This window comes from Triticum aestivum, chromosome 2D (assembly GCF_018294505.1).
Source record: "Triticum aestivum cultivar Chinese Spring chromosome 2D, IWGSC CS RefSeq v2.1, whole genome shotgun sequence".
Lineage (NCBI taxonomy): Eukaryota > Viridiplantae > Streptophyta > Magnoliopsida > Poales > Poaceae > Triticum > Triticum aestivum.
In genome coordinates, this window is record NC_057799.1 from 620,977,937 (window position 1) to 620,993,709 (window position 15,773).

Genomic DNA, 15,773 nt, shown 5'->3' on the forward strand with positions numbered 1-15,773 from the left:
GTTGGGGCCGGTGAGCGTCGGCGCCGGGCCAGCCCAAGGAAACGTCGTCGACCAGGCTCTAGCAACGTCGTCCGCCGTGGTACCGCCGCCAACTGGGCTGGCCCACCGCAGGCAAGGCGCTCCTTCTCCGCGTCGCGTTCCAGCTGCTCGAAGTGCTCGCCCTCACGACGCTCCTCAGCCAGCCTTTGCTGCTGCCATTGGTCGAGGTAGGCCTGCTCCTATGCCGGCGTCGCCCCCAACCGGACCGGTGGCGCGCTAACCCACTCGTGCACCACTGCAGTCCATGAGTAGCGCTTGATGGGGTCGGTGCCGGCTCGGCCTTGACGGGGACAACGCCCTCAACGGCGGCACGACGCAGTCTCCCGTCGCGGAGAGCGCCATGGCCTTCGTCATGCACGCCTGGTACGCCTCAGCCTCCTCCTACTCCTTGCGCCGCTCCTCCTCGCTTTCGCGGAGGACTGCCGCCAGCGCCGCCTGGTAGGCGGCCTCCGCCTCCTGCTCCTCGTCGCGCACAACAAGGGGCGGCAGCGGGATATGCCGCACGTTGTGGACGCCGCGCTCCTGGCCTCCTCATGCTCGAATGCGAACCACTGCTCCCAAGGGGGAGAGTCGAGTGCGTAGGCAGGATCGCGATGCTGCTCCAGCGTCAGCAACTGCCGCCGGCGCCGCACCTCCTCCGTGTGCGCCCGCGCCGACCGCGGCGCTGCCGGCACTGGGATCCTCTCCAGATCCAAGTGCCAGTCGTGTGGCAGCGTCATGTCGGGATATGGGAGGGGGACGCGGTGCTCCCAGTGCCACTTTGCCTGGTGCACTGGGACGTTGACGCGCTGCCGAGGTCGGTGGGAAGACGCCGGCGGAGGCGGGGGGAGGCGGGGGAGAGGGGCGGCGGAGGCCTTGCCCTTGTCCATGTCGGAGATGAAGCCCATGGCGGTGGCTAGGATTTGTCGCCGACGGGGAGCACCGTGGGTGGTGAGATGGGGATGGAGGCGTCTGGAAGCGGATGAGGACGGCCCCCCACCTCATGCTCGGATTAAAAAAGGCCGACCGCCGTCGTTGACGCTTGGACCCGCGGTGGGCAGTCGTCATTAATAAAGACGGCCACGGTAGTTCGGTGGCCGCCAGGTGGGGACATGGCGGACACCGAAAGGACGCGTGGCGTATCCGCTTCGCGTCCACGCCGACGCATTTCAGCCGTAATTTTTGGCCGCAAATGGGTCTGCGTGAACACGAAGCGGACGCATTTTAAAAATGAGTCGGCGTGTTGGGCCAGCACTTTTGTCCGCGGCGGCCCAAACGTACGGTGATGGACGAAATGGATGTGCTGGAGTTGCTCTTACACACTGAGGAAAAAAAGCTATATATAAAAGGAAAATGAAGTATCTCATATCTGCGGGATTGGTCTGGTCCCATCCCAGTGGACAAAACCAGCCGCTCTGCCGCAGAAAAAACAAGACGGGGCGAGGTGGGCAGCCACCTGCAACGGCCGGGCGTCGACAGCGAGAGGAGCGGCGCAAGCAAGCAAATGTGTATCCGGAAGCACCCGGTTTCCTGGAATACCAGCACCGGCAGCCGCTTGTTTTGCTTCGGCTCTCCCGTATATAACCCCGTCCCACTCCAACTCTTCCTACCATCAACACAAACGAGCATCAGCTCACTGAGACAGTACAAGAAAATCAAACTAGCTCTGTTCAACTTCGCAAGTCCACTAGGATCACAAGTCAGTTTTCACTCCCAGCAGCGCGGCAAGAACAAGAAGTATAGGAGAAGCCATGGCTGGTCCGGCGAAGGCATCGTGGATGGTGGCCATGAGCGTGGGCGCGGTGGAAGCGCTCAAGGACCAGGCCGGGCTTTGCCGCTGGAACTATGCCCTCAGGTCCATCCACCGGGCAGCCAAGGCCAACGTCCGCGGCGGCGTCTCGCAGGGCAGCAAGCAGCTTCCGGCCTCCGCGTCGGCGGTGGCGGAGAGGCGGCGAGCGGAGAAGGCCGAGGAGGGGCTAAGAACGGTGATGTACCTCAGCTGCTGGGGCCCAAATTAGGAGTACTAGTTGGTTAGGGGTGTTGTGTTCGTTGCAGCTTGTGCTTATACTTATGCGACAACCCCATGACCGTTTGTAAATACAGCACGATGATGATGATGATGAAAATTTCGGCTATGAATTTATATTACCCTCCTTGTGCATGTTCTTCCATGACTATTTTTTGAAAGGCCAAAAGTTGACGTTTGTGAAGAGAGGAACTCTACAAAACGAGGCATACAGAATACAGAGGAAATTCAGCTTCCTGTACCGAACAGCCAAACTCTGAATAAAGGCCGGGTAGAACAGGGGTGGTTGATCTCAGCGATACACCCGGCTGCCCTCCAAGATTTCACATCTTCTTTGATCAAATTCGAACACCTCCGGATCGCTGCAAGAGGTGGCCGTCAGAGATTATTGCTTTGTGTACTTTGATGGAGTCGACCTGCTGGATGTGCTTCTTGTGGCTCGAGGCGAACCTGTTCTGAATTTCTTTGCTCTGCAGTCTGCTCAAGGCACACGATATCTAATTAACTAAACGTGTTTTCTCTCATCAGAGTGAGACACACATAGTCCTCTTTTTAGTTAGAAGCGCGCCGTGTAAAATATGCGCACGAATGCTTTTGGATGAGCAGACGGTCATGGTGTCAGGACCCGGAAGGGCAGACACTGCACAGCACCGGGACGACAGCGAGAGATGCGGAGCAAAGTGAGCTCTGCTGAAAGCACCAGGTATCCTAGAAAACCAGCGCCCGCAGCCGCCTGTTTTGCTCCGGCTATCACGTATATAACCCCGTCCCACTCCCACTTTTTACCAACAATTCAAACGAACATCAATTCAGTGAGATAGTTCAAGAAAATCAGCTCTGTTCTTTCAACACCGCAACTTTGCAAGTCCACTAGTACTAGACACAGCAATCACAAATCAGTTTCCACTCTCTCTTTTGGTTATATTTCCGTTATGTCGCAGTAATGGAAAGGGGTAATGCCCGGTTAAAAAAAAAGTTTCCACTCTCTAGCAACGCGGCAAGAACAAGAAGGCGGCGATGGCTGGTCCGGCGAAGGCGTCCTAGATGGTGGCGATGAGCGTGGGCGCTGTGGAAGCGCTCAAGGACCAGGCAGGGCTCTGCCGCTGGAACTATGCGCTGAGGTCCATTCACCGGAGCACCAAGGCCAAGGCCAATGTCCCCGGCGGTGCATCGCAAGTCAAGAAGCAGCTGCCTGCCTCCGCAGCAGCCGTGGCGGAGAGGCGGCGAGCGCGGAAGGCCGAGGAGGGGCTGAGGACGGTCGTGTACCTCAGTTGCTGGGGCCTAAATTAGGAGCACTGGTAGCTAGGGAAGCATGCAGCCATGGCCCGCGACTTGGCTGGCTGCCCCCTGATCGATTGTAAAGATACCATGACGACGACGACGACGATGATGATGATGAAAAAATTGGCTAAGAGTTTATAATTTATATCGCCCTACTTGCCCATCCATGTGCTTGAGTGACTTCTTTGAAAGGCCAAAGAATGATCTGTATCAAGAGAGGGAAAAAGTTCATAGGTACACAGAACACAGGGAGAGTAACTCAACAAAGCGAGCCGTTCTACACAAAACAGAGCAGCTTCATATGCAGACAAACTGTCAACAAAGGGTAGAACAGTGAAAAAACGAAAAGGAGTTCGATCTCAGCGATACACCCGGCCTCCCTCCAAGATCTCAGATCTTGTCTGATCCATTCGCACACCTCAAGTTCGCTGCAATGGATGCCGTTAGAGATTCTGACGCTGGTTCCTTACAACATATTATCCTCTGATGATTATTTTGGCGTTGTATGCTCTGCATTAGTTGCAAGTACTTTCTGTTTCTCGGAGTTGACCTGGAGATCGTTCATGGCGAACGTGCTCTGAATTTCATCACTCTGCACTCTGCTGTAGGTGCAGACGATGGCATGTTAAACTAAATGTGATCAGAGGGATGGCGCTAATAAGTTAACTAAATATGTTTTTTTTTTCTCATCAGAGTGGTGAAAGAGTGAGACACGGAGCAGTCCCCTTTCCAGTTGTAGGTGCACCGAGTAGATTATGCGCATGATACGTTTGCATGAGCAAATGCTGACACAAATTGGTAGACGGCCACCACCGGCCGCTGGTACGGTGGAAACCGTGGCCTCCGACGTCTTGTTTTCACAGCCCGTCCGCGTCTCCCGTACCTTCGCCCTTGCCGTCAACCCAACAGCCAAAAGAGCATGTGGCCAAAAGTTGTAGTTAACCCACGTGTGAGCAGAGCAAACCGCGTCACAAAAAGGAGGATTGTTAGTTTAAGATTCACTTGCTGATCCTAGGAGGGGAGAAGATTCTAGAACGCTGCGTGCCTCGCCTGAACTCTACGCGCCTTGTTTGGTTCCCTGCATAACACCTTCACATCCTCGGAATTCAATTTTGGATCGTTGGTTACCTGTGTGTATGGTTGGGTCTGCATAAACAGTAATCAACACAGTCCAGATCCTGGCTCTGGAGAAATGGTCAAATCAACCATTTCTAATGAGCCAGGCCCGCCCGATCAAGCGCAAGGATGGCAGGCACTTGCATGCGAAGGGACGAGCGGGAGAAGCCACATTGTTTCCGTAAGCAGTGTCATAAATCCCCTGACCCTTATCTCACCGCTCACTCTCCACTCTCTCCACTGCCACACACACACACACACACACCAGGTCGAAGATCTGGATGACGAGCATTGGCGGCGACCACCGGCTTCATTACCCCTTCTTCATCCATTCGTCAATGACGGTAAGCCCATGTCTGCCCAATTTAGGGATCCATGCAGGCATCGATTTAGACTTGGAGGCTTTGATTTGGGTTTAGGGTTTTATTTAGATTCTCATGCAACTTGATTAGGGTGTCGATTAAGGGTTTCATATGGCTTGATTAGGGTGTGGAACTGTGGATATTGGTTCGATTTGGGTGTTCATGTAACACCCCGCATGTAACTTGCCATATTTGTAACTCCGACTCTTGCCATTTCCGGCTATGTGATATGTTTTTCCCTCCGTTGTTGGGTTTTGTCTTTCGTTTTGTATTTTGTCATGTCATGCATTTTCATATCATATCATCATGTGCATTGCATTCGCATACGTGTTCGTCTCATGCATCCAAGCATTTTTCCCGTTGTCCGTTTTCCAATCCGGCGCTCCTATCTCCTCCGGTGCCCCCTCTAGTTTTCTTTCGTGTGCGTGTGTCAAACTTTCTCGGAATGGACCGAGGCTTGTCAAGCGGTTTTATTATACCACCCGGAGACTACCGGTCAAGTTTCGTTCCATTCGGAGGTCGTTTGGTACTCCAACGGTTAACCGGGCCTCCGCTATGTCCATTTGAGTATCCAGCAAAAACCCCCTCCAAAACCAGCCCAAAGCCCACCAAACTCTCTTCCATGCTCTAGGTCGTTCGATCACGATCGTGTGGGCGAAAACCGCACCTCATTTGGAGTCTCCTAGCTCCCTCTACCTATAAATGAGTGGGCATCCCGAAATACATTTGCAGACTAAACCCTAGCCCTCGTCCCACTCCGCCGCCGGACACGTCCGGGCGGAGCCGGACACGTCCAGCCGCCCCGCCGCCGGCCCGCGAAGCCCGCAGCGGGCCCGCCCGAGCCCGCCGCCGCCTCTCCCGCGCCTCCGCCGCCGCGAGCTCTCCGGCCGCCGCCGCGCCGCCCGCCGGATCCCGGCCCGCCGCCGCGCCCTCGCCGGCCCCGCCGCGCCTCCGCCGGCCGGTCCCGCCGCCCTCCGCCGGCGCCCCTCCGGCCGCCGCCGGCCGCGCCTTCCCCAGCCCGCCGCGCCTCCTCTCCCTGCGCCGCCGTCGGGAGCCCGATCCGATCGGGGCCGGTACAGTGCCCGTTGACTTTTCTCGAAATCCCCCTCTAATTTCCTCTAAGTCCCAGAATTCTATCAGCGAGTGCTTGTGTTCCCGATGCCGTAACTTTGTGCATCTAGCTCCGATTCGCGTATATAATATGTCAAATTGTTCGCCTCGTGATGCTCTTCATTTTGTTCAATTGCATCATGTTCATTAGAGGTCATATTGATGCCCAAATCTTCGTTGGAAGAGGGCTAGTTGCTCTTATTCTCTGGTTCTTATCAGAACTTGGAGATTTGTCATTTTTGTATCATTTATTCTGTGCATCTTTTGAGCATGAGCTCTACATGTGTTTTGAAGTATGCCATGCCATCTTTCCAGTGGTATAGTCCATGTATTTTTTTGATCTATGTGGTGACTAGCACAAGCATGCAAAGTAGGCCCCGTAATATTTCTGATTTCAGGGACTTGGTGATTTCTCTAAGTCCTTGTCTGCTGTAATTTTGTTGCCATGTAAACTTGATGCTACAGAGAGATCCATGCATATTTTGGAGATGTTCAGTAAGGATGTTTTGTAGATATAGTTGTAATTGATCCATTCCTGCAATTTTTTGCAATTTTAGAGTACCATAGCATGACTCAATCTTGCTCTACTTTTGCTATAAAATATTTATGGCAGATTCTTAACATGATATGCATTTTTGCCAAGGTTATTGTAGTTTATCCATACATGCTATGCAATTGTTCTTGCCATGGATAGCTTCATAAACATGCCATCTTGCTGTAGGTATGCTTGGTTTGTCATGCATTTCTCTGTAGTGAGTGCATCAAGCTCTCAAAGAGGCCTACATATTAATATTTCTGCCATGCTCTGTTTTCTGCTAAGTCTGAAACCTGATAACGAAACTTGCTATGTTTACATGCTTGCCATCATATCTTCTGGTACTTTTTGGCTTATGGTCAGTAAGGGACTTTTGTTATGTGTTTTTAGTAGAACACTACCATGCCTTGTTTTGCTACGTTAAGTTCCTGTAGCATGTTGATTTCGTGCTCTGAACATTGTTACCTGGTGCTGATTTCTGCCATGTCCAGTTTTTCACTAAGTCTGTGAACCTGTAATCTTTTGCACTTTTGCCATGCTTGTTTGAGCTTGATATGTTGTGAACTAGCCGTAGCTCAGTGTTCATCTTTTGTCAAGCATCTCCTGTAGATTACTGCCATGTGCTTTGTGGATATGTTGGGGTGCTGTAGGATTGCTACTTGTTGCATTTTAAGTGCTATCTTGCTGTTTATCGCAGATTAGTGTCATTCTTGTTTTGCTCGCCATTTGCAAACCGTGCATCCGATTCCGGTGATTTTTATATCGATTTCGACCGAAATCATCTCATCTTTCCAGTGGCATGCTTGGTTTGCCAAGTTACTGCCATGTTCATCATTTTCCTTCCGGAGCACGCATATGCATCGCATATCATATCTTGCATATCATACATGTTTTGCATCATGTTGCTTGCGCATTTCTCGTTGTTGATTGTGGTTCCGTTTGTTTGTGTTCTTGTTTTGGGTAGAGCCGGGAGACGAGTTCGTGAACGAGGAACCTGTCGAGTACGCTTACGAGGATCAAGCTTTCGACAACTCTGAGAATCTTGCAGGCAAGATGACCACCCCTCGAAATCACTTCTATCTTTGCTATGCTAGTTGTTCGCTCTATTGCCATGCTCGCTACCTATCTCTTGCTATATCATGTCTCCTATTTCAGCCATGTCAGCCCCTAACCATCTTTTCCTAGCAAACCGTTGTTTGGCTATGTTACCGCTTTTGCTCAGCCCCTCTTATAGCGTTGCTAGTTGCAGGTGAAGTTGAAGTCTGTTCCATGTCGGAACATGGATATGTTGGGATATCATAATATCTATTATTTAATTAATGCATCTATATATTTTGGTAAAGGGTGGAAGGCTCGGCCTTAGGCCTGGTGTTTTGTTCCACTCTTGCCGCCCTAGTTACTGTTATACCGGGATTATGTTCCTTGAGTTTGCGTTCCTTACACGGTCGGGTGATTTATGGGACCCCCTTGATAGTTCGCCTTGAATAAAACTCCTCCAGCAAGGCCCAACCTTGGTTTTACCATTTGTGACCTATACCTTTTCCCCCGGGTTTTCTAGAGCCCGAGGGTCATCTTTATTTTAAACCCCCGGGCCAGTGCTCCTCTGAGTATTGGTCCAAACTGTCAGTCGCCGGTGGCCACCAGGGGCAACTCTGGTCTGGCCTATCGGAAGCTTGGACAATCCGGTGTGCCCTGAGAACGAGATATGTGCAGCTCCTATCGGGATTTGTCGGCACATTCGGGAGGCTTTGCTGGTCTTGTTTTACCATTGTCGAGATGTCTTGTAAACCGGGATTCCGAGACTGATCGGGTCTTTCCGGGAGAAGGTTTATCCTTCGTTGACCGTGAGAGCTTATGATGGGCTAAGTTGGGACACCCCTGCAGGGTATTATCTTTCGAAAGCCGTGCCCGCGGTTATGAGGCAGATGGGAATTTGTTAATGTCCGGTTGTAGATAACTTGTCACTTGACCCAATTAAAATACACCAAGTGCGTGTGTAGCCGTGATGGTCTCTTCTCGGCGGAGTCCGGGAAGTGAACACGGTCTGTGTTATGTATGACGTAAGTAGGTGTTCAGGACCTCTTCTTGGTCATTGCTAGATGACGTCCGCTCCATTGCTTCTCTTCTCGCTCTCTTTTGCGCAAGTTAGCCACTATATATGCTTTTGCCGCTGCAGCTCCACCTCTTTGCACCTCTTTGTCCTATAAGCTTAAATAGTCTTGATCTCGCGGGTGTGAGATTGCTGAGTCCCCGTGACTCACAGATACTTCCAACACCAGTTGCAGGTGCCGACGATGCCAGTGCAGATGATGGCGTCGATCTCAAGTGGGAGTTCGACGAGGAACGTGGTCGTTACTATGTGTCTTTTCCTGATGATCAGTAGTGGAGCCCAGTTGGGAGTCTTGATCTAGCATTTGGGGTTGTCTTATTTTCATCTGGATTTTGACCGTAGTCGGTCTATATGGTTGTATTTTGGATGATGTATGAATGATATTTATGTATTGTGTGAAGTGGCGATTGTAAGCCAACTCTTTATCCCATTCTTGTTCATTACATGGGATTGTGTGAAGATGACCCTTCTTGCGACAAAACCACTATGCGGTTATGCCTCTAAGTCGTGCCTCGACACGTGGGAGATATAGCCGCATCGTGGGCGTTACAGTTCAAGTCGGTTGTATTTGGGTGTGGATATGGGGTTATATTTGGGTGTGTGGGTATGGGGTTAGATTTCGATATGGCGTTAGATTTTGGTGTGGATATGGAAATGTGGTTAGATTTTGGTGTCGGCTTGGAGTTGGATCTGGGTGTTGATATAGGCTTAGTTAAGGGTTTGACAGGACTCGAGTCGGTCTTGTCGGCATGAAAACTATTGATCTTGTTGTAGGAGTCTGTTGGCAGTGATGATGTTTTTTTGTTGTTGTAGTAGATTCATCTGTTTTTGATTTTAGCCTAGGTCCATGGAAGCAAAAGAAAAAATTGACTTCCTAACAAGAAGTACTCCCTCCGTCCGGAATTCATTGTCGCAGAAATGGATAAAAATAAATGTGTCTAAAACTAAAATACGTCTAGATACATCTATTTCTACGACAAGTAATTCCAGATGAAGGGGGTACTTCTTACAAGTACACATGAGTTCCTTTCAAGTAATTAAGCACATTGATGATATCATAACGATTACTATTCTCATAAACAATTGTGCTCCACAAACCAACCAAGATATTTGCTAGGCACGTATATTATTAAATTCTTAGCAAGATATTTGAACATAGTAATCAGTCAAACACATAACACAACTACGCGTCTAAGTGGCACACAAATTAATCTATATATGAATTTATGGAATATATATTACTGAAATGTATTGAACAAATTTTAAAAATAACATAAGGTTTGCAACAAAATGGATTTAGTTTACAATTATAATAAAGTGGGAAATACTTAATTTCTTAGCATTTTTGGCTCATGTTATTACGTATTGTAGAAAAAAAAAGGTCATATTTGGTGGTAAACACTATATCAATAAAACAAATCGTGAATATTATATATAAAAAAGTAAAAATATTTAGTATAAATGGATTAGTTGAGCTCTTTTATGGTGATTGGAGAGTTACGACGGATAATTTCATGTCACTCAACTATATCCTTTTTTAAGCAGAAAATTATTTAAAATATTAAAATTTGTAATAAGGGTATAATAATATTTGATTAATTCATTTTGTCGCCAATTCATTCGTGAAGACATGTTCATCGTACGTCCCCACACATAGATGTAACCATTCCCCTCGAATAACCGCCGCCACCGCACTTCTCCCGCTCAATATTTTGTAATCTGCCACCTCAACTCCTTCTCCGACGCATGTTATCCCGCGCAGTTCTCCTTCGTCGTCAAGGACGGAGATAGCCCAGTTTATATAACCGTCGCTGGCCCATTTGCCGGGCGTTGTTTATTCTGAATCTTTTTACCCTGTTCATTTTGGAAACAAAATAATCTGACTGAATTGTATTAGTTATGTAATAAGATTACAGATGAAGATCCACACATATGATGTCTTGTTTCATGTGAATATTTTAGTATATTCATTAGATATAGTCATGAAAATTTTGTGTTGACTATCACCCATCTGAAAATGAACTAATTTTTTAAAATATGTCAATACAAGCTCGTGAGAATTTAGGCGCCTTACAATATACCCCCTATGTAAACAAATAAAAGAGCATTTAGATTACAAATTTAGTGAACTAGGCACTCTTATATTTCTTTATGGAGGGAGTACATGTCAAAGCGAAATGCATAATTTTCAAAAGCATACATCTTAAATTATGGTCCTAAGTTATGCCATACAGGATCTTTACAGAGGTCACCAAATCGAATTGTTTTTACCGAAAATATGACACGTTCTTCACTGTTGGGTTCCATTTGCACATCAAGGACTGGGCAGTGTCTGGTAAAGCAAGTCGCGGAGCTTGCGGAGGTTCCGGAAGTCATGGATGTGGCTGAAATGAAGTATTCCCTACAAAAGTAAGAAATACATCATCTCTACTTCTAAAGGAAGGGTTGGTAGCGTCGCCTCAAGTCCCACCAACCCTATTATCCCACAAGCGTCTTACATGCGACCTTTCGCTCAATAACGGCCAATTTGGGCCGGCCCATTTGGAGCGTGCATTAACTCAATCAAATCGGTACTTTTTCAAAACAATGTCATACATTAATTCATTCAAATCAAATCTTAAGAAAATCTCAACCAAATCCAAACTTTCCTTGGCTTCCACTACCCATAGCAAAATCAAATCAAGTCTTATCAAAAACATAAATTATAATCAAAGTTGGCTAGACCATTTGATGCGTGCGCATGTTTTTATTTTTCGGTTTTTTCATGTGTTTGTTTTTTGGTTTTTTTGTTATATTTTTTCTATGACCAACCTACTATTTTGTGCTCGGCATACTATCAGAATCGGCACCGACCTGTACGGCATGGTGAGTTTGTAGCGTCGCCTCCATTCCGGTTAAACCTCCCCCACCGTTTTTGTTAAATAGGTTTTTAGCCCACTGATCTACTTATTTCGGTTTTTATCTGCCATTTAGTAATATCGTCATGGAAAGGAATCAATCAAGGTGATCTCTAATCAATCTTTAAGGACCAAATCTCTACTATGTAAAAAAGAATAAGATTTCCTCTCCCCTATAAAACCATTTCGCTCTTTGTTTCAGCAAACCTCCTCGACTTCATCCCACCTCCCCTTTCCCCGTCTAGTTTTTTCATCCATTTTTCCCACTGACTCGGGAGCGCAGTGGCTTTCGAGCCCATCGCACCCATCCTCCCGATCCCCTATCTCTGGTTCCCTTCTCCCAACCCACATCTCCCCCGTGTGAACTAGGGTTGGGCGCCACCACCGTCTTCCTGGCCGTCGATGAGCTCCCGCGTCTCCGTCGTCGCGCCCATCCTCGCCTCCCTATCTCTCCACAGGAGCTCGACCATGCCGCCCTTTCCCATCACGAGAGCTCGACCACAATGGTCGGCCGCCGTAGGACGCTGGTCCCATCCCACGTAGTTGCCAGCCTCCTGGTCCTGGCCGCCGCGGTGGAGGCCTCCAGGGCCAGGATGCGTTCCTCCACAACTACAGATTTAAAATCATCCATAAGGAGCCACCATTTTTCTAACTTATAACTAGAGCTTTGGGTTGAAGTCTAATCCCAGCATCCCATAGGATTGGGGTATGGTCACTCCCTAATCTAGGCAAAGCTAGGGGGAAAAGCCTATCTTCTTTTTTTGCGTCAGTGTCAGTACTACAAACGAATCTATCTATGGTAGATATAATCAGGTCAGCCTAATTATTTGCCCAAGTAAATTGCATATTACCTAACTTGATTCTAGTAAACACCAAACCTCAATCCAAGCATTAAATTTGTCACACCGTTTGTGATCTATCTATCATTGTTCTTATCTACAGTGTATCTAACTAGATAAAAATCTCCCACAATAAGGGTAGGAGTATCACAATCTACGAAAAGATTATGGAGTTCAGAAATGAAATTGTCCAACCAATTTTTTCTCTGATTATTCTGATGGGGAACATGCATATGCTTTGTTGCTCGAGTTGACCTGGCTTACGGCATGTGGAGATTCCGAGCATGCGACGAGGTCGTTCGTGATGAACCTATTCTGAATTTCTTTACTCTGCACTCTGCTGAACTGACACGATAATACGCTGACACGAAGCAGGCGGTTATGGCCGGCTGTTATATCGTGGAAACCATGGCCTCCGGCCTCTGGTTTCCGCTGCCCGTCCGTGTCTCCCATACATCCGCCCTCGTGGTCAACCCAAGAGCATGCTGACAAAAATCCTAGTTAACCTACGTCTGAGAATGAGTAAGCAGAGAACAAAGGAGGATTGTACACACTACAGAGTCGATTAATCCTGATCATCTGCAGGTTTTCTGATCAGATCAGAGTGATATACGGTCATTAAGCCATGCTGATAAGAAGCCTTTTCTGATCAGACTCGCGGTGTGCAGGTGCGCCGCGTATGCGTATCAAACGCTGACACGAAGTCACGAAGAGCACACAGCCGGCCCCTGGTATCGTGGAAACCATGTCCTCGAGGAAGCGTCACTCCTATCTCATCTTATCTCTGCCTTGTCCGATCGTAATGGACAAACCACGAACGGAGAACCAACGAGAGCTCTTGGACTAGTCAGACTCCCTCCGCGTCGTCTCCCGCGAGGCGGCCCGGAGGCCAACCCCAACCCTCGTCGCCGCTCCCTCCTCCCCCCTCCTCCTCCCTCGCCACCGCCCAGGGGCATGGCCGGGTGAAGCCCTGCTGTTGCCGTCGGCGGCGGGGCCCCTTTGTCTCCCCGCTCGGGCGGTGCTGGCACGGGCCGGCGTCCCGGGCCAGGTCGTGGAGCTGTAGCCGGGCTCCATGGCGGCGCGGCGGGCTGGGGCGGCGCCCTGCCGTCCCTGCCTCCCCCCCCCCCCCGCGGCGGGCGGCTAGGTGGGTGGCGCGCGCGTGCCCGAGACGGCGGCGACTCCAGCGCGGCCAGATCTGGCCCATGGCGGCGCGGGCTGCCGGTGGCCACCTCTGCCGTGGCCGCGGTAGGTGGTGGTGGCACCGCGGCAGTTGGTGGTGGCGGTGCGGGCCGGAGGTTGGAGACGGCGGCCGCGGCGGCTCTTTCGGATCTGCCCTCTCGGCGGCGTGGGCCGCGACGGCTAGGGCTGCGGGCGGCGGCCCTGACCGAGGCCCCCTCGGCTGGTTGGGGTGGCGGCGCAATGCCGGTGGCTGCGCGAGTGCGTGCCTGGCGGCTGCCGTGGTGGTGGCAGGTTGATTGCGGCGGCGGCCAGATTGTTCTGGCGTCGGCTCGTTTGTAGGCTGCCTGTATCGGCCTTCGACTCCTCTCTTCGACGTCCGTTCGCTTCTCTCACCGGTGGGCTGGCCTTCTCCCGGCTGCTGTCCATCGACCGTCTCGCACCCGGTGCCGTAGGACCGAGCTGGTCTCGCGCCCGGCAGCAGGACCGGCCGGTCTCGCGCCCGGCAGCAGGACTGCGCTCGTCTCGCGCCCGGCAACAGGACCGGCCCGTCTCGCGGCCGGCGGCAAGACTACGCTCGTCTCGCGCCCGGTGTCGCAGGACGGCTCGATGGAGGCTTGCCGCCGGCCTATTGGGTCTCGGCGCTGGGACCGGCCAGGGGTGCGAAAGGTGGAGCCTTTCCGCCCGTCTCTGCGGTTGGGGTATCGATGGGGCTCGGAGGACTTGGTGTCAAGGTCTTGGATTCCGGGGCGGCGGCCCTGGTGGTGGTGGCGCGGTGCTCATGGGCAGAGCTCGTGCCTCGGTGCTGCCCGGCTGCCACGGCCGTGTGGGCGGCGTGATAGCCGGGGTGTGGCGTTCGGTGGCAGTGTGTGTTGGCCGGGGTGAAAACCTACTCTATCTTCGGACGGACTGGCGACGGCGAAGATCGCTCCCTTCTTGAAGGCGTCGTCGCGGCTATCACTGCCCATCGTGTTGCTTCAGGGGAAACTCTGATCCTCGGATCGGGCGGTGGCGGTGCTCCGATGCCGTATCCTTTCTGAAGGCGCCGCCTTGGAGCCCACGGCTTCACGGTGTCCACGGATGAAGCTCCCGGCGGCTCGTGTAGTGCGAGGGAGTGTGTTGCTGCGCTCAGCGCTTATGTATCCTGCCTTGGGTGTGTGTGCGTCTGTGATGGGTGCGTGCGGTTATACTGGGCACTGTTGATCTATGCTTTATATATAAAGCGGGGGAAAGGTAAACCACGAACGAAAGCAAGATCTGCTGCGTGAACGAGCTCTCGTGAAAGCTGGAAAACCAGAGCCCGCGGCCGCCTGTTTTGCTCGGGCTCTCGGCGTATATAACACCCCGTCCCACTCCCACTCTTCCCCCATGAACACAAGCAAGCTTAGTTCAAGCAGTCCAGCAAGAAAGACAAGCATCAGCTTAGTTCCTTCGGTACCGTAGCTGTAACTCCGTGAGTCCACTACACAAATCGCTCTCCACTCTCCAGCAAGCAACGCGGCAAGAAGCATAGACCACGGCAGCTGCAGCCAAGGCGTCGTGGATGGTGGCGATGAGCGTGGGCGCGCTCGAGGCGCTCAAGGACCAGGCCGGCCTCTGCCGCTGGAAATACGCGCTCAGGTCCATCCACCGTGCAGCCAAGGCCAACGTCCGCAGCGGCGTCTCGCAGGGTAACAAGCAGCTGCCTGCCACAGTGGCCGCCGTGGCGGAGAGGTGGCGAGCGGAGAAGGCCGAGGAGGGGCTGAGGACTGTCATGTACCTTAGCTGCTGGGGCCTAAATTAGGAGTGGTAGTAGCTAGGAGTGTTGTGTTTATTGCAGCAAGTAATTTAGTATTAGTATAAGCATGCAGCCATGTCCTGAGACTGAGCTGGTTGCCCCCTGATCGATTGTAAAGATATCACGACGATGATGATGATGAAAATTTTGGTTATGAGTTTATAATTTATGTCACTCTGCTTGTCCATCCATGTGCTTCTGTGACTATCTTTTAAAAGGCCAAAGGGCGATCTGTATCAAGAGAGGGACAAATTTCAGAGTTACAGAGGGAGAGTAACTCACTCAGAAAAGCAAGCCGTTGTACAGAAAGTAGAGCAGCTTCAGCTGCCTGTACAAAACAGCTAATCTCTGAACAAAGAGGTTATAACAGTGAAAAACAGAGAAGGAGTTCGATCTCAGCGATACACTCAGCCGCCCTCCCAGATCTCAGACCTTGTAATGCTATGGTTCTTCCATATGATTTCTGAAATTATTCAGAAGTAATTCGTCAAGATCGTGCACCCTTTTCTTATTTATCCGAAAATAC

The 15,773-nt window shown here is 50.8% G+C and overlaps 2 protein-coding genes across 2 annotated transcripts; both read left to right on the plus strand.

Moving 5' to 3' along the window:
- The first annotated feature begins 1,621 nt into the window (after nt 1-1,621).
- Nucleotides 1,622-2,166, plus strand: LOC123050470 (uncharacterized). Its single transcript, XM_044473259.1, has one exon. The coding sequence runs from the start codon at nt 1,770-1,772 to the stop codon at nt 2,034-2,036; it is 267 nt and encodes an 88-aa protein (XP_044329194.1). The 5' UTR covers nt 1,622-1,769; the 3' UTR covers nt 2,037-2,166.
- Nucleotides 2,167-14,805: 12,639 nt separating this feature from the next.
- Nucleotides 14,806-15,422, plus strand: LOC123050471 (uncharacterized). Its single transcript, XM_044473260.1, has one exon. It carries the CDS (start codon nt 15,014-15,016, stop codon nt 15,251-15,253), a length of 240 nt encoding a protein of 79 aa, XP_044329195.1. The 5' UTR covers nt 14,806-15,013; the 3' UTR covers nt 15,254-15,422.
- Nucleotides 15,423-15,773: the final 351 nt, after the last annotated feature.

Coding starts and splice junctions, on each gene's coding strand:
- LOC123050471 (XM_044473260.1), top strand. CDS start 15,014: ATGGTGGCGATGAGCGTGGGCGCGCTCGAGGCGCTCAAGGACCAGGCC.
- LOC123050470 (XM_044473259.1), top strand. CDS start 1,770: ATGGCTGGTCCGGCGAAGGCATCGTGGATGGTGGCCATGAGCGTGGGC.